The following is a 16,254-nucleotide window of genomic DNA, read 5'->3' on the forward strand; positions in this document are numbered from 1 at the left end:
ATTTGGGGGAAATTCACAAGGAGTGGACTGCTGCTGGAGTCATTGCTTCTAGAGCCACCACACACAGACGTATCCAGGACATGGGCTACAAGTGTCGCATTCCTTGTGTCAAGCCACTCATGACCAATAGACAACGCCAGAAGCGTCTTACCTGGGCCAAGAAGAAAAAGACCTGGACTGTTGCTCAGTGGTCCAAGGTGTTGTTTTCAGATGAAAGTAAATTTTGCATTTCATTTGGAAATCAAGGTCCCAGAGTCTGGAGGAAGAGTGGAGAGGCCTCAATCCAAGCTGCTTGAGGTCTAGTGTGAAGTTTCCACAATCAGTGATGGTTTGGGGAGCCATGTCATCTGCTGGTGTAGGTCCACTGTGTTTTATCAAGACCAAAGTCAGCGCAGCCGTCTACCAGGACATTTTAGAGCACTTCATGCTTCCCTCTGCCGACAAGCTTTATGGAGATGGAAGTTTCATTCTCCAGCAGGACTTGGCCCCTGTCCACACTGCCAAAAGTACCGATACCTGGTTTACAAACAACATTATCACTGTGCTTGATTGGCAGCAAACTCGCCTGACCTTAACCCCATAGAGAATCTATGGGGTATTGTCAAGAGGAAGATGAGAGACACCAGACCCAACAATGCAGATGAGCTGAAAGCTGCTATCAAAGCAACCTGGGCTTCCATAACACCTCAGCAGTGCCACAGGCTGATCGCCTCCATGCCACGCCACATTGATGCAGTAATTGATGCACAAGGAGCCCGACCAAGTGTTGAGTGCAGACACTGAACATACATTTCAGTAGGCCAACATTTCGGATTTTAAAATAATTTTTCAAGCTGCTGTTATAAAGTATTCTAATTTACTGAGATAATGACTTTTGTGTTTTTATTGGCTGTAAGCCATAATCATCAACATTAACAGAAATAAATACTTCAAATAGATCACTCTGTTTGTAATGACACTACATAATATATGAATTTCACTTTTTGTATTGAAGAACTGAAATAAATTAACTTTTTGATGATATTCTAATTTTGTGAGAAGCACCTGTATGTGTATGTGACCATTTTCACATGTACAGCACAATGGAATTAATGGTGCTTTAAAAATAAATAATATTGTAATAATCAGCCAGAGAAGCGTCAGATCTCTCTGCCCTGGAAGAATTGGATGACTTGTCTTCCGCAGGACTGACAGTCATTTCTGCTGCGTTATGCAGAGCATTTCATTTACTGCACTGAATGCTGCTGCTACAGTTGTGGCTCTCAGTTGATTTGTTGACCCCACTTGTGTCACCGTTCTGGGGCTCGGTGTGTAGGGTGGGCTGTAACATATGCAATGTATATCTGTCACAGCATGATGTGGTCAGAAATGACTGTCAGTAATGTAAGGATGGGTGACAGCGGAGAGGGCTGCTTGGGAAGTGGGGAGTTAAATGGTCAGGAGTGAATGGGGGATGAGGAGTGAGGGAGGCAGGGAGGGGCTGAGGATCAGCATGCTGGAGGGAGGCATGAAGTGAGACAGAAGTACAGAAGTGAGGGAGGGAGGGAGCTGTCCTGCAGGCTGAGGCTCCACATACACACAGAATGAAGCTGGCAGCCAAATAAATAGAAGACTGGACTATACACAGCCCTTACCAAGGTGCCATCCACTGCACAGACAGACCAGGCCTACCACTTGTCAGCCAGCTGTCATATTCTGTCCATGTTGTGCATGGTGTAATGAGGGCATGGGGCACTGCCTACTGTAGGTGCGTAGGCATTGGTCTTTAAAACATTGGCAGATAGATGTGGTTTATAGGTAACTAGGGGTTGGTGCACACGGCGTGTACCCCTCTGCTTGGTGAGATGCCCATGTTGCTTCTGCCCCTCCTCCTGCTTCTCAATTTGGTGCCATCGATGCCATCCGAGCGCCCCCCAAGTTGTCATGAGGTGCGTGCAGCGTTCCAACTTCAGCAGGTCGGGAGAGGTCGGCTGGTGCCTGAGGTACCAATTGAGGGTGAGTAGAAATTATTCCTATGCATCATCGCCTCATTGCTTTCTATAGAAAGCCACCTTGCGTTCCTCGTCTCATTTAGATCTATAGGATCCTTGGCATCGAATGTAACCGGGCGACATTAGCCGAGAAATATTAGGACAGAAAATAATCATCTGCTTAAGGGAGAGTGAGCTCTGCTGCACTCTACAAATCAGCTCCTCTACATCAATATTTATACGTATGTGTCAGATCCGTAACATTATTACAACATTGTATTGTCAGCACAGCATAGGTTCTTGGCTGATGAATACATATATAGCTGCTCACTGTATGTCATCCCCTTCACGAAATGCAAACATGTGTCAGCTGTGATGTGAGAGAATGAGGGTCTGTACTTGTCCCCGAGCCCATGTGCATGTGGTGGGGCACTTCAGATGGTTCCATGCCGGTGCCATCCCATGCGGTTATCTTCGGTAATAGGATTACATGGGGATTTCTTCTGAGCCGTTTATGTCATGAGATTATATAGTGGCTGCAGTACAAGTATCTGGGCAGAGCGGTTATGGAGGAATACATATCTCAGAAAATGCGACGTCTCTGATAGCGCAAAATAAGTGTACGAGCTGAATCTGTTATGTTGGTGCTATATCCTTTTGTATCGGAGCCTTTACCCCTTTCTTGGTTATATTTCTTTTTGCACAAGCAGGTTGACAATTAATATGATTGCCATTGCAGCAGGCATCCCTGTAGGGCTCCTCTAGACACAGAAAACTAACATTATTATTTTTAGACTTTTTAGAGTAAATTCACATGCTGCAGATTTTAACCGGGTTCAGATGAGTATCTATAGAATCATCCCTGATGAGCTGTAGTTTACAATGACACTATTCATTGTATCAGATAATTTACTGAAAAACAGGAAAAAAATTAAGTGCGGTGAAATAAAGGCAATTCTGACGTTGTTTTTTGGGCTTTGTTTTTACGCCGTACATTGTGTGCTAAAAATTACCTGCCAACACGATTCTTCAGAGCAGTTCGTTTATGGTGAGACACCAAACTTGTCCAGTTGTTTTAGTGATGAAAAACAATTCTAAAATTTAATGTTTAATGTTAATTTAAAAAATGTTGTTTCTGTGGTTATTTTCTGAGGCTCGTAACTTACCGTATTTATTTTTCTGTCCTTAGTCTGTGTGAGCTCTTGCTTTTCACACACTGAGCTGAAGTTTTATTCATACTATTTTAGGGAACATGCAATGTTTTAATTGATTGTATTGTATTTTTTTTTGGGGAGCGGTTAAGTGTTGCAATCGAAAAAACTAAATTCTGGTTTCTGATTATTTTTCTCCTTTCAGTATTAAAAGGAGTCTATTATGCCCAAAACACATTTTAAAGGTACTGTATAGTGTAATATGGGACTTATCCCCTATAAAAAACATACTAGTACTATACCTATTGCTGGTACAGTGCCTGAGAAAATGACTTTTAATTTTTTTGCAAATGAGGAGGCTTTGGTGCACCCTTGGTGTGGCCAAGAGTTTGGTGCACCGTTACGCCTCATCATTTGCATATTGGGGGCCTTCCTCTGCTTCTTGACAGTGCTCGCTTCAACCTATACAATGTAATAACTATATCAATACCACTACAACTTCTAGTCTCATGTCTGCCACCATTCTTGTTTTTTCGCCATATGTGGTGACTCCCCAAGTCCAGCATGCGAGCCCCACACAGGCTCCCCGTAACCAGCATGAGCGCCCCACACAGCCTCCCAGTATCCAGCATGCGAGCCCCACACAGCCTCCCCGAGTCCAGCATGCGAGGACCACACAGCCTCCCCGTGTCCAGCATGAGTGTCCCACAGCCGGAGGCCCTTCCTCCACCAATGCAGTCCACATGGATGGAGACAGACTTAAAGGACACAGCGAGTGAGCAGGCGAGGGCACGGTGCGGCTGTCTCGGGCCGCGGCCCGCACTGGTAGAGCAAGAGGGCCAAATGTGGCCCGCGGGCCACACTTTGTCCAGGTTTGCTGTAGACTGTTATTTCGATGTGTACTTAGGGAAAATTCACATGACCGTATTGCCAACGTACTTTTTCATCTGTATGGCATTCTCAATTCCAGGAAAACCGCAGGTCTTATGATCTAAATTAACAGTATTATATATGCCAATGATTAAGTTACTTCTTTAACAAGAACAAGAATACTAATAAGTTAAACTGGTCATCTGAACTTCATAAATGGGTAAAATTGGAGTCGGAAGTCAGGGAAATTGAGGAGTCGGAGGTTTGGCTTACCGACTCCACAGCCAGGGCTGCCACCAGGAATTTCGAGGCCCCATACTGGAAAAATTTCCAGGCCCCCTTTAGACTCCGCCCAGGCTCCACCCCAGCTCCGCCTCCATCCCTCGAACCTTCCATAGTCCCACCGCCCACTCTTGGAAAAACTCTACTTTCTGCACAACATCCTCACCAGTCCCACATTAATAGTTCCCATCCAATACCAGATAACATACATAGCCATCAGCTTTTGTTTTGGCCAAAAGATTTTTTAAGCTCCACCAGGACAAGGTAAACTCTTTTGGCTGGGCCCTACTCTACTCTAACCTATTAAACATTTGTTATAATACCCAATATTCTTTTTAGGTATATTTTGAAGTTGAAGTCCTTCATCTTCGCTTTTCTTGTTCATCCAGCACAGACCGCCATCACGTCTTCCAGCCAGGACTCGTCTCTGCATAAAATAACACAGTTATCATTCTAGAGCATCGCTTTCAGAGCACATTCCCTATTTTTTCCCCCAACTTTACACTACACCAGATGAAGAAAAAAAGCGACATAGTGTCGCCCTGCACAGTAATAGGACCCCACCTCACTGAAAACAGTATCCTCAAAAATAAAATACATCACAGCAGTAATAATATCCTTTAATTAGTCCCTACAGTAATAATGTCTCCATCCTGCCCCCATGTCTCCATTTTCCCCCATTTGTCTCCATTTGTCTCCATTCTGCCCCCTTGTCTTTATCCTGCCCCCAATGTCTCCATTCTGCCCCAATATCTCCATCCTGCCCCCATCGTCTCCATCCTGCCCCCATTGTCTCCATCCTGCACCCATGTCTCCATTTTCCCCCATTTGTCTCCATTTGTCTCCATTCTGCCCCCATGTCTTTATCCTGCCCCCATTGTCCCCATCCTGCCCCCATGTCTCAATTTGTCTCTATTCTGCCCCCAATGTCTCCATTCTGCCCCAATATCTCCATCCTGCCCCCATTGTCTCCATCCTGCCCCCTTGTCTCCATTTCATCTCCTGTGAAATGCGACTACTTACTCTGGGATATTATTATATTGACCAACTGATTCTAGTTTTTCCATGTCACCTATAAAAAATCTGTCACCTCTAAAGTCCCATTGATGACAAATTAAAGGAATTCTACTTTATTAAACATTGCCAGAATTCCATTAGTCGGCACATAACCTGCATAGCAGCTGTAACTCAGTTCTGGTTCAATGTGGAAAATTCTTAATAACTTGCAGAGGAATTATGCAATTGGGAGTAAAATTGTGCTTATCCTATTTCTGCCAACAAGGTGGTTTGTTTCATGAAAGCAATTTGCTGCTTGGGTGCGTATATATAGGGCAGCCTTGTGGAAAGTAGAAGAAGATTCATCGATCCTGTTGCAGGGAGGAGTTTGCACCATGTAACGATCATTAATTTGAGTAATGTCTGACATACATTTTTTTTTAAATATTGTACCAACTCATTATTACTTTATTTAGAGGGAATCTGTCACCAGCTTTTTGGGATGTTATCTGAGACAACATGATGTAGGGACTGAGAGCCTGATTCCACTAATGTATCATTTACTGGTCTGCTTGGTGTAGTAATCCAAATGCTGAGCTCTGTATAAAACAGCCCACACAACTGACTGGCCGATATCTGTGCACACTGTGCATAGGCAGAAAGCAGGTAATAAGTGGTGGGGGAGGGGTTACACAGAGCAGGAAGACTACATGGCAGGAGACAACTAGTCCTCTAATGATAATCTTAAGCACTGATTTACGGTAATTGAAGCTACAGCAAGCAGCTTGGTAAGTGATATATCACTGGAATTAGGGTCTCAGCTCTCATATAAATAGCAATAACCTGCTGACAGATTCTCTTTAACGTTACATTCACACTTCTGTTTGGACCTTCCATCTGCCTGTTCTCTTTTGAGGAACAGAAAATTTGTAATTAATGTCCAAAGTGGATCTGAAATGGAAGAAACGGAGGATCATGCAGAACTTTTTTTTTCCTTTATGAAAACTTACACATAAAAGAACCCAAGCACAGCAAATAATAATTGGTGGGGCGTCTCTTCCTTTTGTCTTAGTTATTCGTCAGATCCGTTTTGGACGTCAATTCCTTTTGTCTGTTCTCAAAACATAAGAGACAACCGGAATGATGGCCTTGGGCTTCATACACATGGATGGTTTATGGCTCTATCTTTTATGAAGCCATGATAGGGCTCCTATTTTAGTTCATGTAGCTGTTACTGTATCTCCATATGGAGATTTTTCCTAGCACTTTTCATGTGAATCATAAAAAAAAATTGCCAAATGTACCTGCAGCTTATTAACCCTGTTCCTGCAATGAGAATGCTGCTTTATTGAGTAACTGTGCAGCCAATCGGGCTTGAGAAGTTACTGTAGACTGCTGCGATCTGTCATGGCTCTGGGACTCTTTAGGAGATTGTGAGGTGTGGCCTTTGTGTTTGATTGGATGGAGCTCGTGTCCCTATGGCTGGTATACAAGACAGACTCGCTCAATGGGTTAATGAAGCATCATGAAGTCATACAGAGCTGAGGCTGACCCCAATTAGGTTAAAATGACCATATGAAAAGAGCTTGGAGGAGAAAAGGGGAAATATCCTTTTAAAGAACTGCAGGATTTCCCAGATTCAGTCCATCCTACATTTACCAAAGAGTAGAGCAGGTACAAAACAAGGCTCTCACTATGGTGGACCTAGCGTGTCCACTACACAGGAATCTCATTGACCCCATTGGTGGAGCTGCCGCTAAATCCTAATAACACTTGCTGTCTGGTTCCTTCACAACTTTTTGCTGATCATTGTGGATCCTCTATTGAGACTCCCTGTGGTCAATTTTTTAGAAGGAAAAAACACATTTCAAATAGAGTTTGTCCAATGTGGATGAATCCTTACCATCCCATATCATAATCTGATACGATATACTATGACATTTTGGGGTAAAACACAAAACAGCTAAAGTTGTCACTTGAACCTTTCATGGCAGCCACAGTATATGAGGACATCACATAAATATCTGATTACTATTTACAAGTGATCCAGGTCGTTCTTCACACATCCACTAACTATTCATTTCAGCAATGCTTTTACAATGTGGCAGCTTCACATGACCCCCATTACTAGACTATCTGTCTTTGTAATTCATTTGTATTGAGCCCACAATGGCTGTCCTTACTCTGCGCAGTAGGGGATCCATCTATTCCTTTTATTTGGAACAGATATCAGTATTTTTCCATTTTATTTCTTAGCATTTATGGAAAAGGTTTTAGTTTTTCTATTCTACAAGGGGCTTTGGACATAAATGAATCTGGCAACATTTCAAAGTGATTTGTATTCACCAGGGGGTCGGACTCCGCAGGGTCAATATAAAGACTTCACATAGAATGGTTTACAGAGGTGGAAAACATTGTTATAAGCCGTGTGATATGTGCTTGTCCGTGGTGTAGCTGTTGTTTAGCCTCTACACCTAGAATTTTCAATAATCAGTTTTCAGTTATTTTGCTGTTTTTACTTTTTCAGTTCATATTTACGCACGGAGATTGAATAAGCAGGCTGGTTGCTGTTAAAACTTTATGTTTATTGAAATTATGTCTCTACTTACACACTTGGTTAAAATTGTTGGTACCCCTCGTTTAACCCCTTCGCAACCCTGGGATTTTGCATTTTTGTTTTTTGCTCTCCTTGTTCCCAGAGCCATAGCGTTTTTATTTTTTGGTCAATATGGCCGTGTGAGGGCTTATTTTTTTCGGGACGAGTTGTACTTTTGAACGCCATTATTAGTTTTACCATATCGTGTACGACAAAACGGTAAAAAAATTCCAAGTGCTGTGAAATTTCAAAAAAAGTGCAATACCACAGAAGTTTTTTTTAAATTTTTTTTACCACGTTCACTGAATGCTAAAACTGACCTGTCATTCTTATTCTCCAGGTCATTACGAGTTCGTAGACACCAAACATGTATAGGTTCTTTTCTATTTAAGTGGTGAAAAAAAATTCTACAGTTTGCAAAAAAAAAAAATAAATGGCGCCATTTTCCAAGACCCGTAGCGTCTCCATTTTTCAGGATCTGGGGCTGGGTTAGGGCTTATTTTTTGCGCGCCGAGCTGAAGTTTTTATTGATACCATTTTGAGGTAGATCCGATGTTTTGCTCGCCCGTTATTGCATTTTACTGCAATGTTGCGGCGACCAAAAAACATAATTCTGGAGTTTAGAATTTTTTTCTTGTTATGCCGTTTACCGATCAGATTAATTATTTTTTTATATTGATAGATCGGACGATTCTGAACGCGGTGGTACCAAATATGTGTATATGGGTTATTTTCTTTATTATTTTATTTTGAATGAGGTGAAAGGGGGGTGATATAAACTTTTATATTTTTTTCATTTTTTTAATATTTTTAAAAACTTTTTTTTTTAACTTTTTGCATGCTTCTATAGTCTCCATAGGAGACTAGAAGCAGCACTTGTCTGATCGCCTCTGCTACATAGAGGTGATGAGCAGATCACCTCTATGTAGCAGAAATAGTCCTGTGCTATGAGCGCCGACCACTAGGTGGCGCTTATAGCGATCAGCACATGACAACCACTGGGGTCTGCTGCAGACCCAGGGTTGTCATGCCCATGCATTGGTGAGCCGCGATCACGTGACGGGGTCACCGATGGGCAGGGTAAGTGATGCGCTTCCGGCGCAGCGATGTTAAATGCCGCTATCAGAGATTGACAGTGGCATTTAACATGTTAACAGCCGCGGGTGGTTCGCAATTCCACCCGTGGCTGTTGCGGGCACATGTCAACTGTAATAATCAGCTGATATGTGCCCGGTTCAGTGCGGGTTCAGCGCCGGAGCCCACGCTTAACTGGGAGTGACAGCCTGGTGCGTACTAATAAGCTACACTACAGGCTGTAAAGAGGTTAATGAAAGAAAAACCCACAATGGTCACCGAAATAACTTGAATCTGACAAAAGTAATAATAAATTAAAAATCCATGAAAATGAAAAAATGAAAGTCAGTCATTGCTTTTCAACCCTGCTTCCACAGAATTAAAAAAAAAAATAAACTCATGAAATAGGCCTGGACAGAAATGCTGGTACTCTTAACTTAATATTTTGCTGAACAACCTTTTGAGACAATCACTGCAATCAAATGATTCCTGTAACTGTCAATGAGACTTCTTACCTTTAACATGCTTGTCTATAATTTTCTTTCTAATCTCCTGAGACAACTCTTTCCTTTGCTTCCTCTGGTTCATATTGAGTGTGGTACACACCATGTCACCAAACAGCACCGTGAGTATCTGTAGCCCTATATACAGGCCCACTGACTGATTACAAGATTGTAGACACCTGTGATGCTAATTAGTGGACACAACTTGATTTAACATGTCCCTTTTTGTCACATTATTTTCAGGGGTACCATCATTTCTGTCCAGGCCTATTTCATGAGTTTAATTTTTTTAAACCCAGTGGAAGCAGGGTTGAAAAGCAATGTCTGACTTTCATTTGTTCATTTTCATAGATTTTTTAATTTATTATTACTTTTGTCAGATTCAAGTTATTTCTGTGACCATTGTGGGTTTTTCTTTCATTAAACGAGGAGTACCAACAATTTTGACCACGTGTGTAGCATGGGCCTTGTGCTTATAATTGTATCTACCGTATCCACAATTATAATGGTTAGGTTAGGTTGCGTTAGCATTCTTCGTTAAACAGAACTTAAAGAAGCACTCTCATCAAAGTTTTTATCCTTTTAATATATTGTAGTCATCATATTATAAGGCACGGTGTGCTTACAATTGATCGTTTTGCCCTTCTACCTAGTTAATTCTTCTCTTTTATATTAGGTCTATGACATCAAGTGATAAAAACAGGCTAGCTGAATCCTTCTAAGCTGTATGTGGAAACCTGAAGTCTCTTTTCCACGTATGAATCATCATTAGAACTACAATTCACCATCACTGCAAAGTCTCTGGCAGGGGGAGAAGTGGAGCAGCTGGGTCAGGAGTTGGAGAGGTGGAGCTGGACTGCCAGAGACTTTGCAGAGATGTAGAATTGTAGTTCTAATGATGACTCATGCAGGGAAAATAGACGTCTTTTCCTACATAGAGCTTAAAGGATTCAGCTAGTTTGTTTTTAATAGCTGGGTAGAAATTAATATATAAAGAGGATAAAAACTTGATGGGAGGAGTGCTTCTTTAAAGACTATTGACAGACAGTCACTTTGGCCATAGATATCGTAGAAGAAGGTGGTATATTGAAAATCTTGCATAATTCAAGTCATGTGCTACTGTCGCTCAGCATCAAAATTAGTATTAAAACAAAACTCTAAAGTCCTCTTTTAGAAGTGTTCTCCGAGCCCAATTATTGTATATAGACATTGTCAAAAGCATGGCAAGCAAATAGAAGCGAGCCAAGGAAATGATGATACAGCTGTGGGTTTACGAGACAGTAAACATGGTGCAGACTTTAGAAATGTGACTTGGCGCTAGTGTTATGTGTCCTTTACTTGCCGTGTGTTTTTTCCTTAGAGAATACAAATGGGAACAATTGTTTATTTTGGCTTTTACACTAAAGGCTGCTCAGCATGTGGAGCTGTAGGCGTAACGCTGAGGATGTAAATAAACAAACACTGGGGGACCCTCACACTTTTCCTTGCAAAGGTTGCGCAAAGTGCTGCTTTCACTTATGTGTAAGTGCAGTGATTGTGGTAATCAGGGGTGGATTAAGAGTAGCAAGGGCCCCGGGCAGTTTAGAAGGCGCGCCCCCCCCCCCACACACACACACACCTGATGTATCACATGACATGTCACATGATCCCCTGTGATAGATCATGTGATAGTTCACGTGAATCTAATTTGGCACAATATTAATTATAATAATTTTTTTTAGGCTGTGTGCCCACTATGCGTTTTTTAAGCGTTTCCGCAGCGGCAATTCCACTGGAGAAATGCTTAAAAACGCTTGGTAGAAGGTCTGCCATGTTCCCCAATGATAATCCGCATGTGCTGTGCACATGCTGCGGAAATTTCCACTGCGGATTATCATTGCGGAAAAATCCGCAGCACTACCAATTATTTTGCGGAAGCACGGCACTTTCGCCGCCATTGACTTGCATTGGAACACATGGAATCCGCATCACTGCATCTGTACATGCAGAATCCATGCGTTTCAATGTGCGGATGGTACCCGGGTTTGGAGAAAAGGAGACTCTCCTCCGGACCCGGGTACCATAGAACCTGTAAAAAAAGAATAAAATAAAAAATAAATATTATACTCACCTTCTGATGGCCCCCCTTGTCTTTATCCGATGCGTCCTGGCTTGCCGGCAGCTCGCAATGGTCTGAAAAGGACCTGCTGTGACGTCATTTAGTCATGTGACAGGTCACGCGACCGCTGACGTCGGCAGGCCATCTGAAGGTAATTATATATTTATTTTATTTATTTATTATATTTATTTTTTACCCTTCTTTTACGGTCACACTATATAAATCCATGCCGGTTGCCGAAATGCATGTGAAGAACGCTTCACATCAGCATGTCCCTGTCAGGAAAAACGCATGTACAATCCGCATGCGTTTTTTCTGCCAGGGAGATGCAGAAACCCTCAAAAAAAATCCGGAGCATTTCTGCATCGTGGGCACATATCCTTACATTAATTCTATGACTCAATATTTAGCACACGTAGCCATCTATACACAGCAGGAGGCTGCACGTAGCCATCTATACACAGCAGGAGGCCGCACGTAGCCATCTATACACAGCAGGAGGCTGCACGTAGCCATCTATACACAGCAGGAGGCTGCACGTAGCCATCTATACACAGCAGGAGGCCGCACGTAGCCATCTATACACAGCAGGAGGCCGCACGGCGCCATCTATACACAGCGGGAGGCCTCACGGCGCCACCTATACACAGCGGGAGGCCTCACGGCGCCACCTATACACAGCGGGAGGCCACATGGCGCCATCTATACACAGCGGGAGGCCGCACGGCGCCACCTATACACAGCGGGAGGCCGGACGGCGCCACCTATACACAGCGGGAGGCCGGACGGCGCCACCTATACACAGCGGGAGGCCGGACGGCGCCACCTATACACAGCGGGAGGCCGCACGGCGCCACCTATACACAGCGCGAGGCCGCACGGCACCATCTATACACAGCGAGAGGCCGCACGGCGCCATCTATACACAGCGGGAGGCCGCACGGCGCCATCTATACACAGCAGGGGGCGCACGGCACCATCTATACACAGCGGGAGGCCACACAATGCCATCTATACACAGCAGGGGGCCGCACGGCGCCATCTATACACAGCGGGAGGCCGCACGGCGCCATCTATACTGAGCGGGAGGCCGCACGGCGCCATCTATACTGAGCGGGAGGCTGCACGGCGCCATCTATACACAGCGGGAGGCCGCACGGCGCCCCCTCCCCAGAGACAGCAAGAGGCCGCACGGCGCCATCTATACTCAGCAGCAGGCCGCAAGCAGTCACGCGCGCACACAAATATATACAGACGTATACATACACTCATAAACACATTTGAAGCACAAAAATACATATAAACAGACATCACAAAATGATATCTGCCTACACATACACACACACACACACTCACCATCCCCCGGCTCTGCTCCAGTGGTCCTGCTCCCGGCTCCAGTGGTCCAGCACTGCAGGCCGGGTGCGCACTGCGTGATGTCACAGCTAGGAGACACGGCCGCGCACAGGGTCGTGTCTCCTAGCAGTGACGCGGCCGGGCCAGCACAGGGAAGTTAACTGCTGCAAGTGCTGGCCCGGCCGAAGAAGAAGCAGCGGCCGTGCGCCGCTACTGGGGGAGCGGTCCGGGGGCCCCCCCGCCACTGTCTGCCGGACAATAATGAGGACAATCTGGCCATAGACAACCCGGAGCCCCGGGCGGTAGCCCAGATCGTCCTCATTATAATCCGCCTATGGTGGCCATGCATCACAGTAGGTAAACTCTGCTTAGGCAAGGTAAAAAAAGATTACTAGATTAAAGGCCCATATGGATGAGACGATAATCGTGAAATAACATTTGTTAGAATGCTCGTTCCCTGATTAACGGCTGTTGTAACATGCCAGCAATCACTCAACAAATAAGCAATTGTCTCATTCATCAGGTGATTGGATTGTTCATGACAGCTTTAAAATAATTATCAGCAATAATCAGGTGATATGCTGCTGATAACATGACATTCTATGTGCGCGGAATGTATTATTAACGATCTTTCTATGCTCATAGAATTCTGTTGGACCTAAACATTCCAGTAAACGACCACTGATGGTATTATAAATAGCTGTTTGGCTGTTGTTTAACAGCAGTTCCCTAGTCTAAATGTGCCTTTAAGACCCATTTATGCCATCCAATAATCTGGAGAATGGCCTAAGTAGGCAATGAGCAAAATGCTTGTTCGTCGGGAGCGATGATTTTTAAGCAGGTTTAAAAATCTTCGTTATTGGCAGCACTGTGTAACGAGGGGATGTGTTAATGATAATATGATATTCTTCATGTAAAACATTTGTTGGCTTTTGTAAACAAGCAAGAATATCACCACCTATTGTCTTGCATATAGTCAAACGATAGTTATTTAATGGCTGTGGTGAGCTTAGGTAATGGGCTGTTAAAAGCTTGCGCAAGTGTTGCTTTTACTAATGTGCAAGTGTAGTGATTGTGTAATGGTCCTTTTACACAAGCTGATAATTGGCGAATGAATGTTCATAGGAACATTCACGATCATTCCCAATTAACTGCTGGTGTAAACATGCAAGAAATCTCACCTGACAAACAAGCAAAATGCTCATCCATTGTATTTATGCAAGCGTGGAAATCTAATCTTTTCTCAGCAGCACATCGTCATGTATATGTACTGTACATGTGGAAAGAACGATCATATTGGTGATCGCACTGCCCCATCATTGCTCAACAGACCAGGTTAACAATTTGAATGTAGTTGATCGGCCCATGTACAGTTGAAACCAGAAGTTTACATACACTATATAAAAAGACACATCTGCATGTTTTTCTCAATATCTGACATGAAATCAGAATAAACCTTTACCGTTTTAGGTCAATTAGGATTACTATTATTTTTAATATTTGCCAAATTTCAGAATAAGGAGAGAGAGAGAATGTTTTAAGGCATTTTTATTACTTACTGCAAAGTCAAAAGTTTACATACAGTTCATTAGTATTTTGTTATGATCTGCTACAAGAACTAAGGAAACATATGAAAACTGTCCCTACAATAGGACTAAGCTGATTCCCTACGATGCAGCGGGCAACCTGTTCCTTGTGAACAGACCCGCCTTTGTCCTCAGCTAGTCTGAACGCAGACCTATAGATATAAGGGAGGGGTCCCTAAAAGTACTAAGAATGGGACAAAATTGGACACCTCCGAGCAGAAGTTGTAGCGGAGCAAAAAGACAAACAGACAAAAATACTTAGAGGTCCAAGGACCAAGCAAACTATAGAGATAGGTACAAAGCACCTGGCTAGATTAAGAGTCAAAGTAACACTGAAGTCCAGCAAAGCCAGAAGGGCGGAGCTGGAATAAATAGGCAGCAGGTCACATGACCACAAAATAGAAAAAAACTAACAGGAGGGTTCTAACATATTTGGTACCATTGCCCTTAAACTGAATGACTTGGGTCAAATGTATGGGGTATCCTTCCACAAGCTTCTCACAATAGTTGGTCGGAATTTGGGCCCATTCCTCCTGACAAAACTGGTGTAACTGATCCAGGTTATAGGTCGCCTTGCTCGCACCTGTCTTTTCAGCTTTGCCCATAAATTTTCAATAGGATTGAGATCATGGCTTTGTGATGGCCACTCCAAAACATAGACTTTGTTATCCATAAGCCACTTTGTTACCATTTTGGCAGTATGCTTTGGGTCATTGTCCATTTGCAAGACCCATTTCCACCCAAGCTTTAACTTCCTGGCTGATGTCTTGAGATGTTGCTTCAGTATTGCCACATAATATTCTTTTCTCATGATGCCATCTATTTTGTGAAGTGCACCAGTCCCTCCTGCAGCAAAACAACCCCACAACATGATGCTGCCACCCCCTTGTTTCACAGTTGGGATGGTGTTCTTAGGCTTCCAAGCTTCTCCCTTTTTCCTCCAAACCTAACGATGGTCATTATACCCCAAAAGTTCAATTTTAGTTTCATCAGACCACAGGATATGTCTCCAAAAATTAAGGTCTTTGTTCCTGTGTGCATTTGCAAACATTAATCTGGCTTTATTTATGTTTCTTTTGGAGTAATGGCTTCTTCCTTGCGGAGTGTCCTTTCAGCCCATGTTGATACTCTTTTCACTGTGGTTATTGACACAATCTTACCAGCTTCCGCCATCATCTTCACAAGGTCTTTTGCTTTTGTCCTTGGGTTGATATGCACATGAAGTGACCGCGGGCAAGGCCGCGCATTGGTATCTATGATCTGGCCCAGCAAGATCCCCACACACAGACTCTATCTTGATAACCGTATCTTTACTCGTATACATTTTTAACACAGCAAAGAAAAAAACAATAAATGACAAAAGTAAATATACACAGTAATAACGTGTACTGATAAGCTGACCCTCACTGTCCCTACTCACACGTTACCAGTCCTTTACTCCAGAAGGATGTGTCCCCCGTCGCAGGCCTGTCTGTCTTTGCAGGAGGGCGTCCCAGACGGAAAAAAAAACAGGAACAGCAGAATTTGCGGAAAGAAAGGAAGGGATACTTCGGCCTCTCGCCAGAGGTCCCGCTTACAGTCTCTCTGATCCGGATAGAAGCTCTGGTGGGTCCCCTTATGTAGTCCACACTCCAGTAGCAGGGAGTGTAACAGCTGAATCCTTCAGCAGTGCAGAAGCTGGGGAAGGCTCCGAGGATATGGTGTTAGATAGAAGAAATCACGTTGAGAGTCTCTCCTGCGCCACACAGGAGGGCCTGCACACCGTCCTGGCTCTT

General features: G+C 43.6%; 1 protein-coding gene across 2 annotated transcripts in view; it reads left to right on the forward strand.

The window, feature by feature from the left end:
• Nucleotides 1-1,484: 1,484 nt before the first annotated feature.
• The window catches only part of LOC141259040 (glypican-5-like), a 323,430-nt gene continuing 308,660 nt past the window's right edge, over nucleotides 1,485-16,254 (forward strand). Inside the window, exon 1 of one of the 2 annotated variants that reach the window (XM_073674458.1) lies at nucleotides 1,485-1,995. In XM_073674458.1, the coding sequence (XP_073530559.1) occupies nucleotides 1,845-1,995 (151 nt within the window). In that variant the 5' untranslated portion in view covers nucleotides 1,485-1,844. The remainder of the gene's footprint in view (nucleotides 1,996-16,254) is intronic. The other variant, XM_073674460.1, reaches the window with a different exon arrangement.

Source organism: Phyllobates terribilis, unplaced genomic scaffold (genome assembly GCF_046119375.1).
Source record: "Phyllobates terribilis strain yellow unplaced genomic scaffold, ASM4611937v1 Scaffold_3__8_contigs__length_932513732, whole genome shotgun sequence".
In the NCBI taxonomy this organism is placed as follows: domain Eukaryota; kingdom Metazoa; phylum Chordata; class Amphibia; order Anura; family Dendrobatidae; genus Phyllobates; species Phyllobates terribilis.